Below are 16757 nucleotides of genomic sequence, written 5' to 3'. Positions count from 1 at the left end.
TGGACTGCGCAGGAGCATATGTTACCGGTCGTATATTGTAATTGCACCGAAATTATAGTCGCAACAGTGAGTACATATAAAAAGCAGAAGTTCCGCAAAATATACATTAGAAATGCGAAGATAGAATGGAATATACAAATGCCAAGATAAACGGCAAGAAAGTGTCGCGTGAAACCAAGTTCACTGCTTGTGCACACAAAACCTCGCAACAAGATATTTAAATATACGTATAAGTCTGCAATAAATCTACGTATCCAAGGAAACGTCACTGTATATAATGCGTCAAACAAGACAAATAAACATGTTGCGCCGTCACAGATAGTAAACTTCACGCATACGAGTATAAAGACAGACGATCCAGGCAAGAACAAAACTATGATATCAGAAATCGTGATATGCATTTGAGCCATGCTGCGATCGCGACAGCACCATGTGGCTGTCGAAATGCAGAAATTCACAAGATTCGCGTACCCCGCCATTAGGGGGTATGAACCACTCGCTTACCCCGCCATCGGGGGTACGAATTGCCTTAAAATTTGAGCGTCAGGCGTTATGGCACCAAAATTCAATGGCACCACAATTGACGGTATCACGCACGACCTTTGGTGGGAGTCGAACCCTCGACATTTGGTGGGAGCAAAATTCAATGGAACCAAAATTGATCGTGCAACCGTTGATGGTTGAACCCACGACCTTTGGTGTTAATTATGGCTAAGTAATTAAGGCAATTTAATTAAGATATAGTTATTTAAGACACTCGACCTTTGGTGAGTCGGACCCATGACCTGTGGTGTTAATTATGGTGAAGTTATTAAGGCACGGTTAATTAAGATATAGTTATGTAAGGGACTCGAACCCTCGACCTTTGGTGAGTCGTACCCACGACCTTTGGTATTATTATGGCGAATTGAGGCACAGTTAATTAAGATATATTTATGTAAGGGAGTCGAACCCTCGAGCTTTGGTGAGTCGTACCCACGACCTTTGGTATTATTATGGCGAATTGAGGCACAGTTAATTAAGATATATTTATGTAAGGGACTCGAACCCTCGAGCTTTGGTGAGTCGTACCCACGACCTTTGGTATTATTATGGCGAATTGAGGCACAGTTAATTAAGATATATTTATGTAAGGGACTCGAACCCTCGAGCTTTGGTGAGTCTTACCCACGACCTTTGGTATTACTATGGCGAACTGAGGCACAGTTAATTAAGATATAGTTATGTAAGGGACTCGAACCCTCGAGCTTTGGTGAGTCTTACCCACGACCTTTGGTATTACTATGGCGAACTGAGGCACAGTTAATTAAGATAGAGTTATTTAAGGCACTCGGACCCTCGACCTTTAGTAAAAGAACCCTCAACCTTTGGTGTTAATTACGGCAATGTGAATTAAGGCACAGTTAATTAAGTTATAGTTAATTAAGGCACTCGAACCCACGACCTTTGGTGGAAGTCGAACTCACGGCCTGTGGTCTTAATTAAGGCAAAGCTAATTAGGGCACAGTTAATTAATATAGAGTTATTTAACACACTCGTATCCACGACCTTTGGTGAGAGTTGAATCCTCAACTTTTGATGGGAGTCGATCCCACTTGGAGGTATGGGCGAACCAGCCATATCTCCAAGTTAGATTCCAATTGACACCGTGAAGGTCCAGAGTCGAACGCACTACCTTTGAATTGAGGCGAATTAAGGCACAGTTAAGAGATAGTTAATTAGGGCACTCCAACCCGTGACCTTTGGTGTTAATGAGGACGAAGTTAATTAAGGCACAGGTAATTAAGTTAAGACACTCGAAACCATGACCTTTGGTGGGAGAAGACAAGTAAAGGGAAGTAACAACGCATTAAAATGAAAATGTCAAGTAATGTAATGAATGTCTCGTAAGTGCGCAGGCTTTCGCCTTCATCCTATTTAACGTATGCTAAAGTGACTGTGACCTTTTTCTTCGGTTTAGCCACTGAGTATGTATCACTGTGTATGCGCCCGTTCTTGGCCGGTAGTCCAGAATGAGCATGTCGCGGCCGCTATACGATTCCTACTCAAAACCTAAACATAACATTGGCTCACATATATCTCTACAGCTATTGGAATTAACTTGCACGAAGCCTCATGAGCTCCTATGTAAATGTAACTTGCATGAGCTCCTATGTAAATGCATGGGAACAGAGAATCGAAGTAATGTCCCTGCGCTAAATTTACTTTTATAAAACTGACCTGCATGGAAAAAATGGCTGGGCGAGCTTACATGTTTTGGTCCGCTGAGAAAATTTTGGAAAATTGAGAAATAAATAACCTAAGAAATTGAGAGCGAGTGGCCATATACAGCGACCGAATTCTGAAACTGCAGGAGCGGGATAATATAACAATATTACAGTCGCCGACCGATTTTTCGGACTCCGAAAATTCGGACTTGTTGGATATTCCGGACTCCATAAGTGCACCGTCAAGGATCCCATAGAGATAATGCATTTTTTTGACCGATTTTTCGGACGAATTTGCCCCTGAAAGTTGGATTTTTCGGACTAAATCGCTCGTTTAAAGCTACGCTCCCAACCATTGTGGAAGCCGCCATATTGGATTTTCTGCCAGCTTGGCTAAATTTGGTCTTCGAATGGCTTTGCTGCCTCCGAGATTAGAAAGCGCACTTGGAAAACGCGGCACGGGACGTTACTTTTTTGTCTTCGGTCAGCACTACTATCGTCATCACACCGTTGGGGACGGGAAAGGAGGAGGCAAAGGAAGGATTCTTTTTATTGTTGTAGCTTCTTCAGCTTGTTTCAGTCGCCATTCTGCACGTGTTGTGTCGCGCTGCATCGAGACGTTGTGTGGTTCCTTGTGGCTACTACAACATCGAATTTTGCGTGCTTGACGCCATGGCTCCGCCATCTGTGCCATCGCGAGAGCCAGGCGGTGCGAAGACACGTGGGAAGTACACGACCCTGACGTTGGAGAAGAAAGCTGCAATTATCAAGCTGATACAGAGTGGACGTTCGCAGCTTGATGTCGCCAAAGAATACCACCTCTCCAAGCAAACGGTATCTGACTATGTCAAAAACAGCGCGAAGATACTGTCAGCGTTTGAGAATTCCCACAACAAGAGCCAAAAAAACGACAGTAAGGGTGTTCATCCAGCCCTTGAAGAGGCTCTGCAGTTGTGGCTCAAAGGAGTTTTGGCCAAGAACCTGCCCGTGTCGGGAGACTTGTTAAAAGAAAAGGCGGAGTCGTTCGTTTTCAAAATGGGCATTGAAGAGTTCAAATTTACTGACGGATGGCTTCGCGGCTTCAAGAAGAGGCACGGAATTTCATTCAAAAAAGTGAGTGGTGAAAGCGGAGCGGTGGATCAGACTATTGTGTCTGATTACCGTGTCACGAAGTTGCAAGCATTGCTTAAAGAATATGCTCCTTCGGACATATTCAACTGTGACGAGACAGGACTTTTCTTTAAGATGCTGCCGGATCGTGCGCTAGCATTTTCGGGGGAATTGTGCGCCAGTGGGAAGCTCAGCAAGGAGCGTATAACAGTGATGGTTGGTGCCAACGCCACCGGAACGGAAAAACTGCCTCTTCTCGTTATTGGGAAGGCCAGAAATCCGAGGTGTTTTAAGGCTGTGAGAACCCTCCCTGTGGAATACGACAGCAACTCCAAGGCGTGGATCACGCAATCATTGTTTGAAAGATACATACGCAAACTTGACCGCAAATTTGCGCGGCAGAACAGAAAGGTCATCTTTTTTGTGGACAACTGTGGCGCGCACGGTAGCGTGCCGAACCTTGAGGCCATTCGGCTGGAATTTTTACCGCCTAACACCACAAGCGTGCTCCAGCCAATGGATCAAGGCGTGATCAGAAACATCAAGGCACACTACCGTGCCCGCCTGCTCCGCCGCACCGTCTTGTGCCTCGACAGCGGGAAGGTGTACAAGGTCGACCTTCTGGCCGCCATCCACATGTTAGCCGATGCATGGAAAGCGGTGAAGCCAGAAACCATCGCGCATTGCTTTAGGCATGCAGGGTTCGCTGCTGCCGAAGAGCCCGAGGCGGATGACCTGGACGTAGGCGACCCGGACGGCACCGATGGCGGGGATGACTTAATGAACGACCTGCGCAGTGGTGGAGTGGACGTTCCTGCCACGATGACATTTAAAGATTTCGCTCGTACGGACGACAACGTTGTTTCGTGCGCGGAGCCCACAGACGACGAAATTCTTCGCCAGGTTGTCCAGCAGCCGGAGAGCGGCTCGGATGATGACGACGAAGACCGCCCGCAGCCGTCGGCGGCGGAGATCGCCAACGCGGTGACGCTATTGTCGAGCGTTTACGGTGACGATGTCACCTTGGCGCAAATACAGACAAACCTAATTGCCTCCAAGCGTACTATGAGGCAAGGCAGCATCAAGGACTTTTTTAAGCCTGCCTGAATGAAATAAAGTTAACATTTTTGGCGAAAACTAATTTTTCGGACTGTTCGATTTTTCGGACTTTTTTTCGGACCCCGCCAGGTCCGATAAATCGGTCGGCGACTGTATTCCATGCAATGCTAATCCTTTTCAGGGTTCATCATGTTGGCCGGAGCGGTGCCTCGCCTACGTTTTAAAGCGAGATCTTTAAGGGCCCCGTTACGCAGAAAGCATGGCGTTGCCGGCGTTGACCGTGAGTGAAAATTGTCTACCAATCACAGCGTGGCGCGCGGCGCGTTTCTACCAATCACAGCGCGGCGCACGCCGTTCGGTTCCTTGCACCACCACCAGATGGCGCTCGCCACCGCGCATCCGCCACCGCGCATCCACCGCGCATCCGCATCCGCCAGCGCGCGATGGAATGGAGGGTGCTTGAGGCTAACCGGGTCATTACGGGTCTGAGCAGACCACTTGGGTACGGTGTAATGGACGTAAACCGGGAAGTGTACGAGTCTGGCTCCCAGCCTTTTGCACAGGATGGCATTCACTACAGTGGTGCCACGGGCGGGAGCGTAGGTAGTAGGATAGGGCGCCAAGCTACGGCTTTTTTGGGGGGACCCAGAGCCCTAAGACCACCAGTGTAGACGAAGACGGACCCAGAGAGGCTCCAAGATTCAAGAAACGTAGAATCGGTAGAAGAAATAGACGTAAGCACCAGGGGCAAGGTCATTCTGACATAGGTTACATTAACATGCAAGGTGGCAGGAATAGGCTGAAGTGGGAGGAGATAGACGAGCAACTAAGGCAAGAAAAGCTGATGGTATACGGGTTTGTGGAGACACATCTTAGGGACATGGAGCAACCTCCCTGTAATCCTGACTATGCATGGGAATATTGCAATAGAACAGAGGGCAGCAGAAAAGGGGGTGGAATTGGTGCATTCATTCATAAAAGTAACTGGCAAAGGGTCAAACAGGAATGCAAGGAGCATTTATGGCTAAAAGGGAAAGTTGCAGGAGAGCAGACACTCCTTGGTTTTGTATACCTGTGGACAGGAGCAAATGCCAAAGAGGAAAACAAAAAAATGCTGGAATGCATATCAAGTGACATTAATGAGCTAGGAGAAGGGTGCGAGATTATTATACTAGGAGATATGAACGCACACATAGAAGACATGGACGGGTACACAGACTCAACAGGCAACATGATGCTGGATATGTGTGAAATGCATGACTTAGTTGTATGCAACAGTACTGAGAAGTGTGAAGGGCACATAACAGGGAGCCTGCAGTCGACGATAGATTATGCACTAATGCCACATAGGATGCACGATAGGCTAAATGTAATGAGCATAGATGAATATGGCTCCAGAAGTCTAGGTAGTGATCACAAACGTATTAAGGTGAGTTTTAGAAGGGAAATGAAAGTAGGTAGGAGGCAAGATGAACAACCAGGTGGGATATTTTACTCGGAAAAGCAGCTTGAAATAGCAACCCAGCAAATTGAGGAAGTAATTTCAGAGGATACAAAAACAGAATGGACATATGCAAATTTAACAGGACTATTTGAGCTAGAGCTTACTAAGGTACGAGTCAGGACAAAAGGGAACAGAAGACGTAAACCCAAGAGCTGGTGGGATGAGGAGGTTAAGAAGGCCATAGAGAAACGCCAGGAAGCATCCAGGGAACACAGATATTCAAAGCAGAGGGGTGAACCAGAAGCTGATGTAGGCAGAAAATGGAACAACTTCTTAAACTGTAGAAGGGAAGCATCCAATTTGATCAATGAGAAGATCAGAAGAAAGGGGAGCCAATGGTTGTCAGAAGTAAACAAAAAGGATAGAAAAGCAGCGAAGAAATTTTGGAAACATCTCAACTCCTTGAGTAATAAGACTAGCCTAGAGCAGAGGTTTATAGTTACAGCTCAAGGTGTTCGACTAGAGGGAGATGAGGCAATGGAACATATAAGAACAATGATGACAGAAAAATTTAAAGAACGAAACATAGCATGTGCTCAATCAGGTGAGGATGGACTAGTCAGTGCAGTGGCTCCACTGGCACAAAGCGAGTGGGAAAGGGCAGAGAAGAGGGTTCCTAGTAGCACGTCGACAGGTCCTGATGGCATCCCAATTATGTTGATAAAGACATTGGGCCCAAAATCTAAGAAAGCATTAAGAGAGGCAGTGAGCAAAATGATAATGGACGGTAAAGCCCCTGACGGGTGGAGACTGAGCAGGATGAGCATGATATATAAGGGAAAGGGGGACAAAGCCGACATAAACAACTACCGTCCCATAACAGTGACGTCAGTGGTTTACAGGGTGGTGATGCAGATTATAAAGGACAGACTGCAGGCATGGGTGGAGAGCGAGGAGGTGCTGGGGGAACTACAAAATGGGTTCCGAAAACAAAGAAGGTTAGAAGATAATCTGTTCTCATTGACACAGTGTATTGAAATAGCAGAAAAGGAACACAGGCCCCTATGGCTTGCCTTTCTGGATATCAAGGGAGCCTATGACAGTGTAATCCAAAAGGATTTGTGGGACATACTGGGCACTCTAGAGGTGGAAGATGGAGTAAGAAATCTTTTAAACGATATCTATAAAAGTAACAGGGTGCTTATAAAATGGGAAAACAAGGTATCTGGGCCTATAGAGATACATCAGGGGCTTAGGCAGGGGTGCCCTCTGTCACCTCTGTTGTTCATGCTGTATTTACAAGGATTAGAGAAAAATTAGAGAGGAGCGGACTTGGCTTCAACCTTTCCTATTTCAAGCAGGGAGAATGGATTAAACAGTCATTACCAGGACTGATGTATGCAGATGACATTGTACTTATGGCTGACAGCAAGGAAGACTTGCAGAGATTAATGGACATCTGTGGTAAAGAGGGAGATAGCTTAGGTTTGAAGTTTAGTAAAGAAAAATCGGCAGTCATGACTTTTAATGATAATCAGGGCAGCGAGCATAGGATACAGGAGGTTACGCTGGAGGTGGTGGATAAGTACAAATATCTTGGAGTGTGGATAAACAATGGGGCTGAGTACCTAACGGAACATGAAAAATATGTGACGGCTAAAGGTAGCAGAAATGCAGCTGTGATGAAAAATAGGGCACTGTGGAATTACAATAGGTACGAAGTGGTGAGAGGGATTTGGAAAGGGGTGATGGTCCCTAGTTTGACTTTCGGCAATGCGGTCCTGTGCATGAGATCAGAGGTTCGAGCAAGGTTGGAAGTTAAGCAGCGAGGGGTAGGTAGACTGGCTCTGGGAGCACACGGAAATACACCAAATCAGGGGGTACAGGGTGACATGGGATGGACGTCATTCGAGGGCAGGGAAGCCAGCAGCAAGATAGAATTTGAGGAGCGATTGAGAGAGATGGCAGAAAAGCGGTGGGCAAGGAGAGTTTTCAGTTATTTGTACATGAGGAATGTTGATACAAAATGGAGGAAGCTGACCAGAAAACTGTCAATCAAATATTTGGACTGCAGGAGGGGTGCAAACCAGGAAACAGCGGTTAAGAAAAAGGTTAAGGAAACAGAGAGGGGTCTGTGGAAAACAGGGATGCAGACGAAATCAGCACTGGGCACATACCGAACTTTCAAGCAAGAAATTGCCAAAGAAATTGCCAAAGGAAGCTCTTTGTTGTTTGAAGCCAGGACGGGAGTATTGCGGACTAAGATGTACCGAGTCAAGTACCAAGGTATAGACACGTTGTGCTGTGCGTGTGGAGAAGAAGAGGAAACGGCTGAACACCTCATACTTTTCTGTAAGGGGCTTAACCCTACAGTGCAAGGCAACGGGGCTGATTTTTTCAAAGCATTGGGGTTTAGGGACAGTGAAGGCAAAATAGACTTTAAGCGGGTAGAAATAACCAAACAGAGGTTATCTGATTGGTGGATAAAATTAAGGCAGGGGTGAAATTTCACCCACCACAAAGTACAAATTATGTTAATAGCCATGGCTAGGTGGCGTATGCCACCGCCCGATTTAAAGGGTTCAGCCTCATCCATCCATCCATCCATCCATCCATCCGCGGCAGCGGCGGCGCCGGCCGTGCGGGGGAAAGAAAGAAAGAGAACCAGAAAGCTCGCCTTCGTGCATAGCGTTCGCCGCAAGCGTTTTCCGGCAAATATTACGGTTGCATAAGCCGCAGTTGCCGGGAATCGCGAGAAGCAGTCAGAGACCCCTTAATGCGATCGCGTTCTACTCTTTAAAGGCGAAGCTTAAGCGTCTCTAAAGTTTTTATCACCCTGATCGACCGGTTGTGAGCGGCGCCTGATAAGTAAGAAATCGCATCGAATAGAAGCAAATAGTATAAGAAAGGAGCGAAAGCAATCCTTCATTTATACAGGCTTATTATATTTCATTCATATAACGTCATCCGCCGCGCATGACTGACCGATCGAGATGATAGGAAGCGGCTCCGCTCGAACCACTGGCGAAACGCGAAAAGGAATAGCATAGGAAGAGAATCGTCACATTATCTCTGCCTTGATTTCAGAACTGCTCCTTAATTGTGACGCGTCGCAGATATTGATGACGGTTTCGTCTTTGAAAAGAAAAGCAACATTCATTGGAACTTCAAAAAGAGAGGGCAGTTCAATGCCAGTATATCATATACAATGGGCAGTCCTCTATCTTTTCGTCCCTATACCCCCTTCCCCCAGTGCGGGGTAGCAAATCGGACGTGCGTCTGGTTAACCTCCCTGGCTTTCCTTTTTTTTTCTATTACTCTCTCCTTTGTCTTTCGCCACGTAAAAATATTTAGCATCCAATTTCGCGCGCGCGAAAAAAAAAGAGCGTGGAGTCTATGACGTCACGCATCGACCTCCTTTGTGTTGCTCGGCTCAGTTGCGAGAGAGAATCGATAAACAGGGAAGAATAGCTTGGCCTTCAATGTGTATACGAATGCTACTGCTAACAATAAGTAGCATTTCGCCGGCAAACAAGCGTTTATGTAACTCTAAGAGTGCGTCTGTCGGTGCTTTTGTTTTGTTCTTTTTTTTTCTTTTTTTTTTCCGCGAATGACTGTGCGTATAGCTAGTTACGTACTGGTCCATCCTCGACTTCCGCGACACGCTTTCGAACGGTCAATTTTCCGGTGATGGCACATCAAGGATGAGAACCAGTGATGGCAATGGTGTACACCGTTCCTTGCGCCTTTGTAGTCGTTAAGAGGAAGCTTTACCGTGGGGCCAACTCCTATTTCTCTATTAAAACTGATGTAAAACGCAGAAATACTCTCACAGGACAACCGCTGGACTCCTTTATGAGAGTACAACTGCTTGTCTCATAGTTGACTCCCATTTTCGGCAGCTGCACTTTCCTGTGGAGTATGTTTACGATGCACTCTACAAAAATGATTGCACCCTTTGGGGCTTTATCTTAACCCCAAACAACATCCGTCATTTCGTGCGTTTCGAAAGCAGCGAACAACCAGGTCCGACGGCGCTACCTGCAAACAGTGGGCCTTCATACTACGCGACCACCGGACTATGAATCATGGCTCTATGGAAGCAACCATCGAGCACTATTGCTGTTCATCGCCGAAACCGGCCTATATTGTTGTATTTAACGGTTTATGCCGTTGGGCGAACTTTCGAAAAAGAAAAACAAGAAAGCAGCGGACGCAGAGTTTTCAAGAAGGGAAACGCAAGCTAACACAGATGAAAATTATTGTTTCAGAACAAGGTACGGCCATAAAGTGCGTAAACTCTATTTTTACAGTGTCTACTGAAAGGAGTATACTCAAACAGGAATTTTCGCCCACCTGTCTTTTAATGAATAGCTGTCTGTTTAGTTTTCAGGATCAATTCCACGAGAGGGCAAAAAAAAAAAAAAAAAGCAAGTGTTACATGTTTGTAAAAGGAGGGCAAACCTGCCAGCGGTGGAAGAAGACGACGACGAACGCGCGAGCGGTGGCACGAGGGCGTCTCTGTGATCACGTGACGCGGGCAATCGGGCACTCACTAGGCACACCTTTAGTAAACCACAACCATGGAGGTGCCGTGGCTTCAGGGAAGCGCGCTCGTCTCGAACCGCCGAGGCCCGGTTTCCTATCCCGCACAGACTGAAATTGACCAAATTTTCTTTTCAGAACCACTGATTTACTTTGTTTACAAGAACCTCCCTGAGAAATGTGACGTCAATCCGAGCATTTTTAGAAATGTTTGTACCCTTTGCGGCGGTCGGCCATTTTTTGTCACGGCGCAGTTTCAGAAAGGTCACCGCAAGGTCATCACCAACATATAGACACCTAAGGCTTTCGCCTTAATAATTGCATCACCTTTTCGCTCGGCCATTTCATCGAAGTGCGCGCCAAGTGCGCAGGGCGGCTTCAGGCGGGACGCGAGTGGCCTTGGGTTCGCATGCATACGATAGGAAGCAAAATGCACTCAACGCATACATCGATCAAAATTTATTGTCATTCGCGTAAAGTCTGTGTGGTGGTCTTAAGGGGGGTGGGGAGGGGGGATAAAGGATATGTGCTTAAAACTCCTTTACGAGGGTCAAGTACTCATATTTAACTCCATTTTCGACAGTATCACCTTCCGATGGAGATCGTTTGCGCTGCTCGTTCATGAGAACTCTAAAATGACGGAGTCAAATATGGGTGGTACTCCGGCTAAAGCAGTTACTCCCTCATAAAAGGAGTTGAAAGAGCTTCACTGCTTTTAGGGTGTATACGGGTGGGCGGCAAAGCTGTAACCTGAGCTACAGAGAATCCTCAGCTCATGGAGCCAGCGTTTGGACAATGGGGACTAGTCTTCTTCACGGCATCAACTGACGAAGACAAATGCTCTTGTCGAAACGTTAGATCAAGGCTGATGCTTCCCTTGTGAGTTCACTGTGACAAGTATCTTCGTCGAAACGTTGGCCCCGTGGGGTGATGATCCTCTTGTTCGGCCGCTACTGATGACTTCGAGTCTCCATTATGCTGTCAACCAATTTGACTTTTAAGGTTACAGGACGACTTGTTTGCAAAATGGTGAGAAAAAAAAAACCACACACACAAACAGGAAAAGAAAGTGAAAGGCCGCTATCGCACTAAGTAACAGTTTATTGGGTGGCAGTCAGCAGTTGTGCTCGAAGGACGCAATGCACGATCATGCTCCGTGAAATTCATGTCCACATCACACGAAAGTCAGTTGCTCCGCTATAAGTCCATGAACTACACGCGACTGTCCAGTCATACATCGGACAGCAGTCAATATTATATACCTCTATATTTACAGTCGCACGAGATGTAGTGACGATTAGCTGATGAGGCACGTTTGACGCATGGTCCTTCTTGCGCAAAACTTAGAAAAAAATGAAATAAGAAAGTAGTTCCCGTAAGCTCCATACTTGTTCACCGTAAAGTATCTTCTATTCTTCAGGTGCATCGAGATGATTATGGCTACACGAAGATGCAGCTCCCACGTACGCTTCCGTGTCAAGATCGACAAACTGGGATGTCGGAATCACGGGATAGTCAAGCGAAAGTACTAACTCCTTCAAGCAGGTAACTTCAGGCCCTTCGGAACAGTCCTTCATAGCTGACGAAGACGTCTGGCACGTATGGAGCGTAGCCATTACACGTACACAATGACAAGATCGCAGACATTGTGCAGCGACCCCTGGTCGTCACAGATGGCACAAACCGTATAGGGTGGTGGTCGGAGGAGGAGGGGATACTGGAATCGCTCGGAATGTTCAAGCTCTCATTCGCTTCTTTGGTTGTGAGCAACTTCTGCTGGACGAGTACATAGTTTACGTTGTCGTCTGCCAACGCAGCCGGTTTTCACCCGTCGCGCAACTGGACATGGCGGGTATGCCGGTGCCAACACGTCCGAGCGTCACTGAACCACGTATGGTGTCCAATTTGTTCGTTATTTGTTGTTGTTGTTGTTCGTCATTTGACGCGAGCGAACACATCACGATGATCAGAGCGCCGTGACGGTGCAGACGCTTCGAAGCGCGTCGTAGACCACGTCTGGCATATGGTCCTTGAAGCAGCGCGGACTGATCACGATGTGGTCGAAGTACTCCGGCGACGTCCAAAACATCTGGTACCTGCGGGAAAACGGGAAGTATTAGAACGGCCATGCAACTATAGACAACAGCGTGTGTTATGCGTGTGTTGGACACGTCTCTGCTAGTGTATGGAGTTGCAAAGCTATTTTTTGACGTTCGATGGAACTTCCACAAAATGCAAATCGCGAGGAGTAAACGAAATTGAAATGTTATACTTTTGTGAAGGCTAAGAGGGGTGCTTTCGATGGCACGGTATGTACTATAGACCAACATAGTTTACGGACCACTGGATCTCAGAAAACGCTAAATAACCTAGCAGCCTTTAAAAGTAGCCAGTAAAACCGTACATCACAATGTTGTTCGCATGTACCAGTAGATGCTGGATATGGGAATATACCAGGCTGCGTTTTGAGGCTGCGGAGATATTCAGCTTTTTGTCAGATCCCTTGGTCCGTAAACTTTTTTGGCCGATAATAGATACGTAAGGTGTGAGCGAGTATAAGGGAATCCGAGGTTCTCGATTCATTTTCGTTAGTTACAATGACATGATTGAATTGTAGCGTGGGGTTTAACGTCCCTACACTGCACAGTTGGCTGGCTAAGGCCGCCGTAGGGGGAGAGCTCCGGATGAATTGTGACCGCCTGGGTGTCTTCAACGTGCACCCAAAGCACGGTAAACGAGCGGCATTGCATTCTATCCACATCGGAATGCAATCGACGCTGCAGGGACCGAACCGGCGACCTCGTGCTCGGCTGCGCAACCCCATAGCCACTGGGCTACCGCGGCGGATGTATACAACCGTATGGAGAAAACAGACAAGAAGCCAGCGAACACATAATAGGGGACATTAACGGTCAGGTTTTAATTGAAATGTAGAAATAATAAGGGAAGTTGGAAGAAGAGACAACTTGTTTCAGGTAGGAGTCGAACCAATGCTATATAGTCTTGGTGGAGTTGGTGGAACCCACATTCTCCACATTACGCGTACGTGGTCCTTTACGAATTCTACTACCACGGCGGCCATTCTCATGTCCACTGTCTTGTTGATTCGTGTATGCATACAAGATTATATCCCTAGGGGTGTTAGCCAGCGCCGAGAATTTCATGCGTTTCGAACGCAGAGTTTTCAAGAAATGCGAAAATTCGCGAAAATGCAGATACGCGCAAGACGTGTAGAAGGCAGGACACGTCACTTCGTAAGTTGTTATTAGTTTTTTTTTGTGTGTAAATCTGTCCCTTTACATGTCATTCATTTCATCTGCTTCCTATAGCTAGGTGTGCCGCAAACCTCAATAACGTCAAATGAGCATCTCTTTGCGCTTGTTATATTTAAAAATAACTTCAGACCGCATACAATTACAGATAGTCTAGGATTCGCATATACCCTTAACGTCAATTGACTGCAGAATACTTACCGGCTATAGATTTCACGTCTCTATCATCAGTACGTTCTAAGCACCACCACAGGCGTAAGCCTGTCCAATGCCGTACCGAGCTTCTAACAATACACCTCTCCAGTACAACCCCAAGAAAGAGACTGCTTGATTTTAAAATGTCCAGCAAGCTGACATTGTCTCCAGACGGCCGAACCTTTTCGCATCTATAGCTTTCAAAGACACGCAGCCAACGTCTATGCCTTAATTACCTTTACTGCTACCTCGATATCTAAAGATGAGTACCTTCCATTCATGCATCCATGCATCATATGCCGCTAACTAGTCATTGCACTTACTCTGCACGTTTCCTTTCCCTGACGAAGTGCAGGATCTTCCCGGGCATGTGCATCTCAGGCCACTCGATCGGGGGAACGCCTTTGTCCAGGATGACATCGAGGGACGCCGGTTCGACTCCCTGTACAAGAAGGGGTGAACAGATTCGCAAGTAAACAGGCGGCATCAAACACGCTCGACACCGCATATGTACTTCGTTAAGCTCCTCTATACCTACGTACAATCACCAGGCAAATGAGGGCTGCCAATTGCCTCCGAGATCTCGGTACATACAAATTTGAGTATTCTCGTCTTTCTGATTGTTTTTCACGGTTAGACACCTGGCACACAAGAGGCGTCAGAAAAATATGACTTGAATCTGTTGGCGTGATCACACTTCTCGGGTGCACATACGACACAAAATGCGTCGATAATATCACATGAGCCAGTGCGCAAACACTTCGTGATCGAGTTTACGTTATTACGCATCTCGGAAGCCCATATGACACCCAAGAGGCTTCAGACAGTAGGCTGCAGGAACCACTGCAATATACCGGGTATACACTTGCTATCCCACAAGTAAAAACCGCCGACTGAGCTGGCACAAGTTACGACGGCCCAATGGATGGTTCGAAACGCGGCGAAGCAGGGCGCATATACGTACAGACTTCTCCCGTGGCCTCAGACACTCGGCGAGCTTTCCCGTGGGAGCGTTGATCTTCTCGAAGGCCTCCTTGTTCTTCAGCGGAGGGGTGAGCCGGCGGCAACAGAATAGCGCCTCAAGACCATGCCTATTGAGGACGTTCTGAGAAAGAAAGAGAGAGAAATACTTTAGAAGATTTAGAAGAACTCTTAATAGACTTAAATCAAGAACAGCGTGATCTGAGAAAGAACAACAAAAGGACATCTAGGAGTATTCACAGACATCACACAAGTATATGCAGAAGTTCACATGAACTGCACGCGAACTTCTACACGTCTATACCCTTAGAAAGTAGAAGCAAAATATTTAGTGCTTACAAGATCCCATAATATGGTTCGAATAGTCCAATAGAACAATTGCCACTTTTACTAGCCTGGTTTGCCAAGAAAAAAAACAAGCGTGGTGTGAGCGCGCACAAACAAACATGAATAGATCACACTGAATGACTGCAGACAATGACTGTCAAAACGCTGGCAGCAAGCGCATATATACGCCGCAGCAGCGGGCGAAGGTACGTGCGGTCTATCGCTTCAACAGAAACATGAGCGGCGAACGCATAGTGCATAAAGGTCAGAGCCGTGTGAGATAAGAGACGGTGCGGCGAGCGACGAGCGCGGTTGTTGGTAGAGGAAAAGTGCCCCCCCCCCCCCCCCCCCCCCCGCTCCCTCCGGCGCTGGCTTCCCGCTTCGTTGCTTGCGCGTGGGAGATTGAGTGCGTTCGCTCTCCGTGATAGCGCGCGTCCCAGCACGCTTCCGCTCGGGCATACGGCACGCGGTGAAGATTTTATCTATACGGAACCTCACGGCGACGGCGACGGCAGAAATCCGGTTGAAGTGTCCATATAATTGCTATCGCAATAAAAAAAAGGAACCTTGAATTTGCCGTCATATACACTCTACTTGCTGTCCACATCGCATACCCCAGCGACTAATGGAAAACAATCACGGAGGCCATGTTTTGCCGCACTGCCGACGCCGTAACACCATGGTCTTCATGTTTTGGACATCATTCACTGCGTGGGGACGCACACGCGAAAGCGCAACTTTTCACTTTTTTTACAAACCAGGCAAGTTACCGTGCCAAGTATTTACCTGAACAATTTGGACCATAGAATGTGACCTTGCTGCGAAATTTTAACAAAAAAAAAAAAGAAAAAAAAGCGGCGGTAAGCGCAAATTCATTTTTTATGTTGTTAAAAAATTGTGCAGAAATAGTCGACGATGATTTCAATGTAAGCGAGCGAGCGAAGGAACGAAGGAACGAACGAACGAACGAACGAACGAACGAACGAACGAACGAACGAACGAACGAACGAACGAACGAACGAACGAACGAACGAACGAACGAACGAACGTTTTCTTTGTTCGAGTCCAACCTCCGATCAACCACGAAAACGGGCGAAAGAAGCAAAGAAACCTATTCGCTTTAAAAAACGCAGATCATAGTACTTGCTTGTACTGGTCCGGGACCGTTAACAATTTCGAGAAGGCTATCCAACGACGGCCTAATCGCGGGCTTCAGGATCCGCGTGAGTTCCCAACGAGGCCTGGCCGTATTATATTAGGGGATCGATTAAAAATTTGCGGATGAAGTTTCTGAAGTGGTCTAGCATTGGTCGGCAAGCCACGAACTTCCAAATCACCCAGTTTTGGAGGTAAGGGCTTGGATAACTAATGTATAACGATACTATTCCAATGCCAATTCCTTTCATGCACTGTTGTTCCACTTACTTTTTTTTTTATAGAAAACGCTCTTTCATGCACTGGAGCACAAAAGTAAACGGAACGCCCACGTATTTCGACCCGCACTTTGCGAAATAGTATCTCGAAACTGGTGTGAGCTCGGAAATTAATTTCAAGTGGATTCGTCTTGCAAACGCACTGGCTACAATTCGTAAATTGCAATGTGCCGCAAAGTAATTA

The 16757-nt window shown here is 46.8% G+C and overlaps 2 protein-coding genes across 2 annotated transcripts in view; one reads left to right on the top strand and one right to left on the bottom strand.

Moving 5' to 3' along the window:
• The first annotated feature begins 2879 nt into the window (after positions 1-2879).
• LOC119454027 (tigger transposable element-derived protein 4-like) lies at positions 2880-4424 on the top strand. Its single transcript, XM_037716042.1, has one exon. It carries the CDS (start codon positions 2880-2882, stop codon positions 4422-4424), a length of 1545 nt encoding a protein of 514 aa, XP_037571970.1.
• Positions 4425-10844: 6420 nt separating this feature from the next.
• Positions 10845-16757, bottom strand: part of LOC119453184 (diacylglycerol lipase-beta-like) — an 82963-nt gene continuing 77050 nt past the window's right edge. Inside the window, 3 exon segments of the mRNA XM_037715202.2 lie at positions 10845-12461; positions 14156-14274; positions 14797-14937. Of these exon segments, the coding sequence (XP_037571130.1) occupies positions 12332-12461; positions 14156-14274; positions 14797-14937 (390 nt within the window). The 3' untranslated portion in view covers positions 10845-12331.

Source organism: Dermacentor silvarum, chromosome 5 (assembly GCF_013339745.2).
Source record: "Dermacentor silvarum isolate Dsil-2018 chromosome 5, BIME_Dsil_1.4, whole genome shotgun sequence".
In the NCBI taxonomy this organism is placed as follows: Eukaryota; Metazoa; Arthropoda; class Arachnida; order Ixodida; family Ixodidae; genus Dermacentor; species Dermacentor silvarum.
The sequence above is the reverse complement of the archived record's forward strand: the minus strand, read 5'-3'. Positions and strand labels throughout refer to the sequence as shown.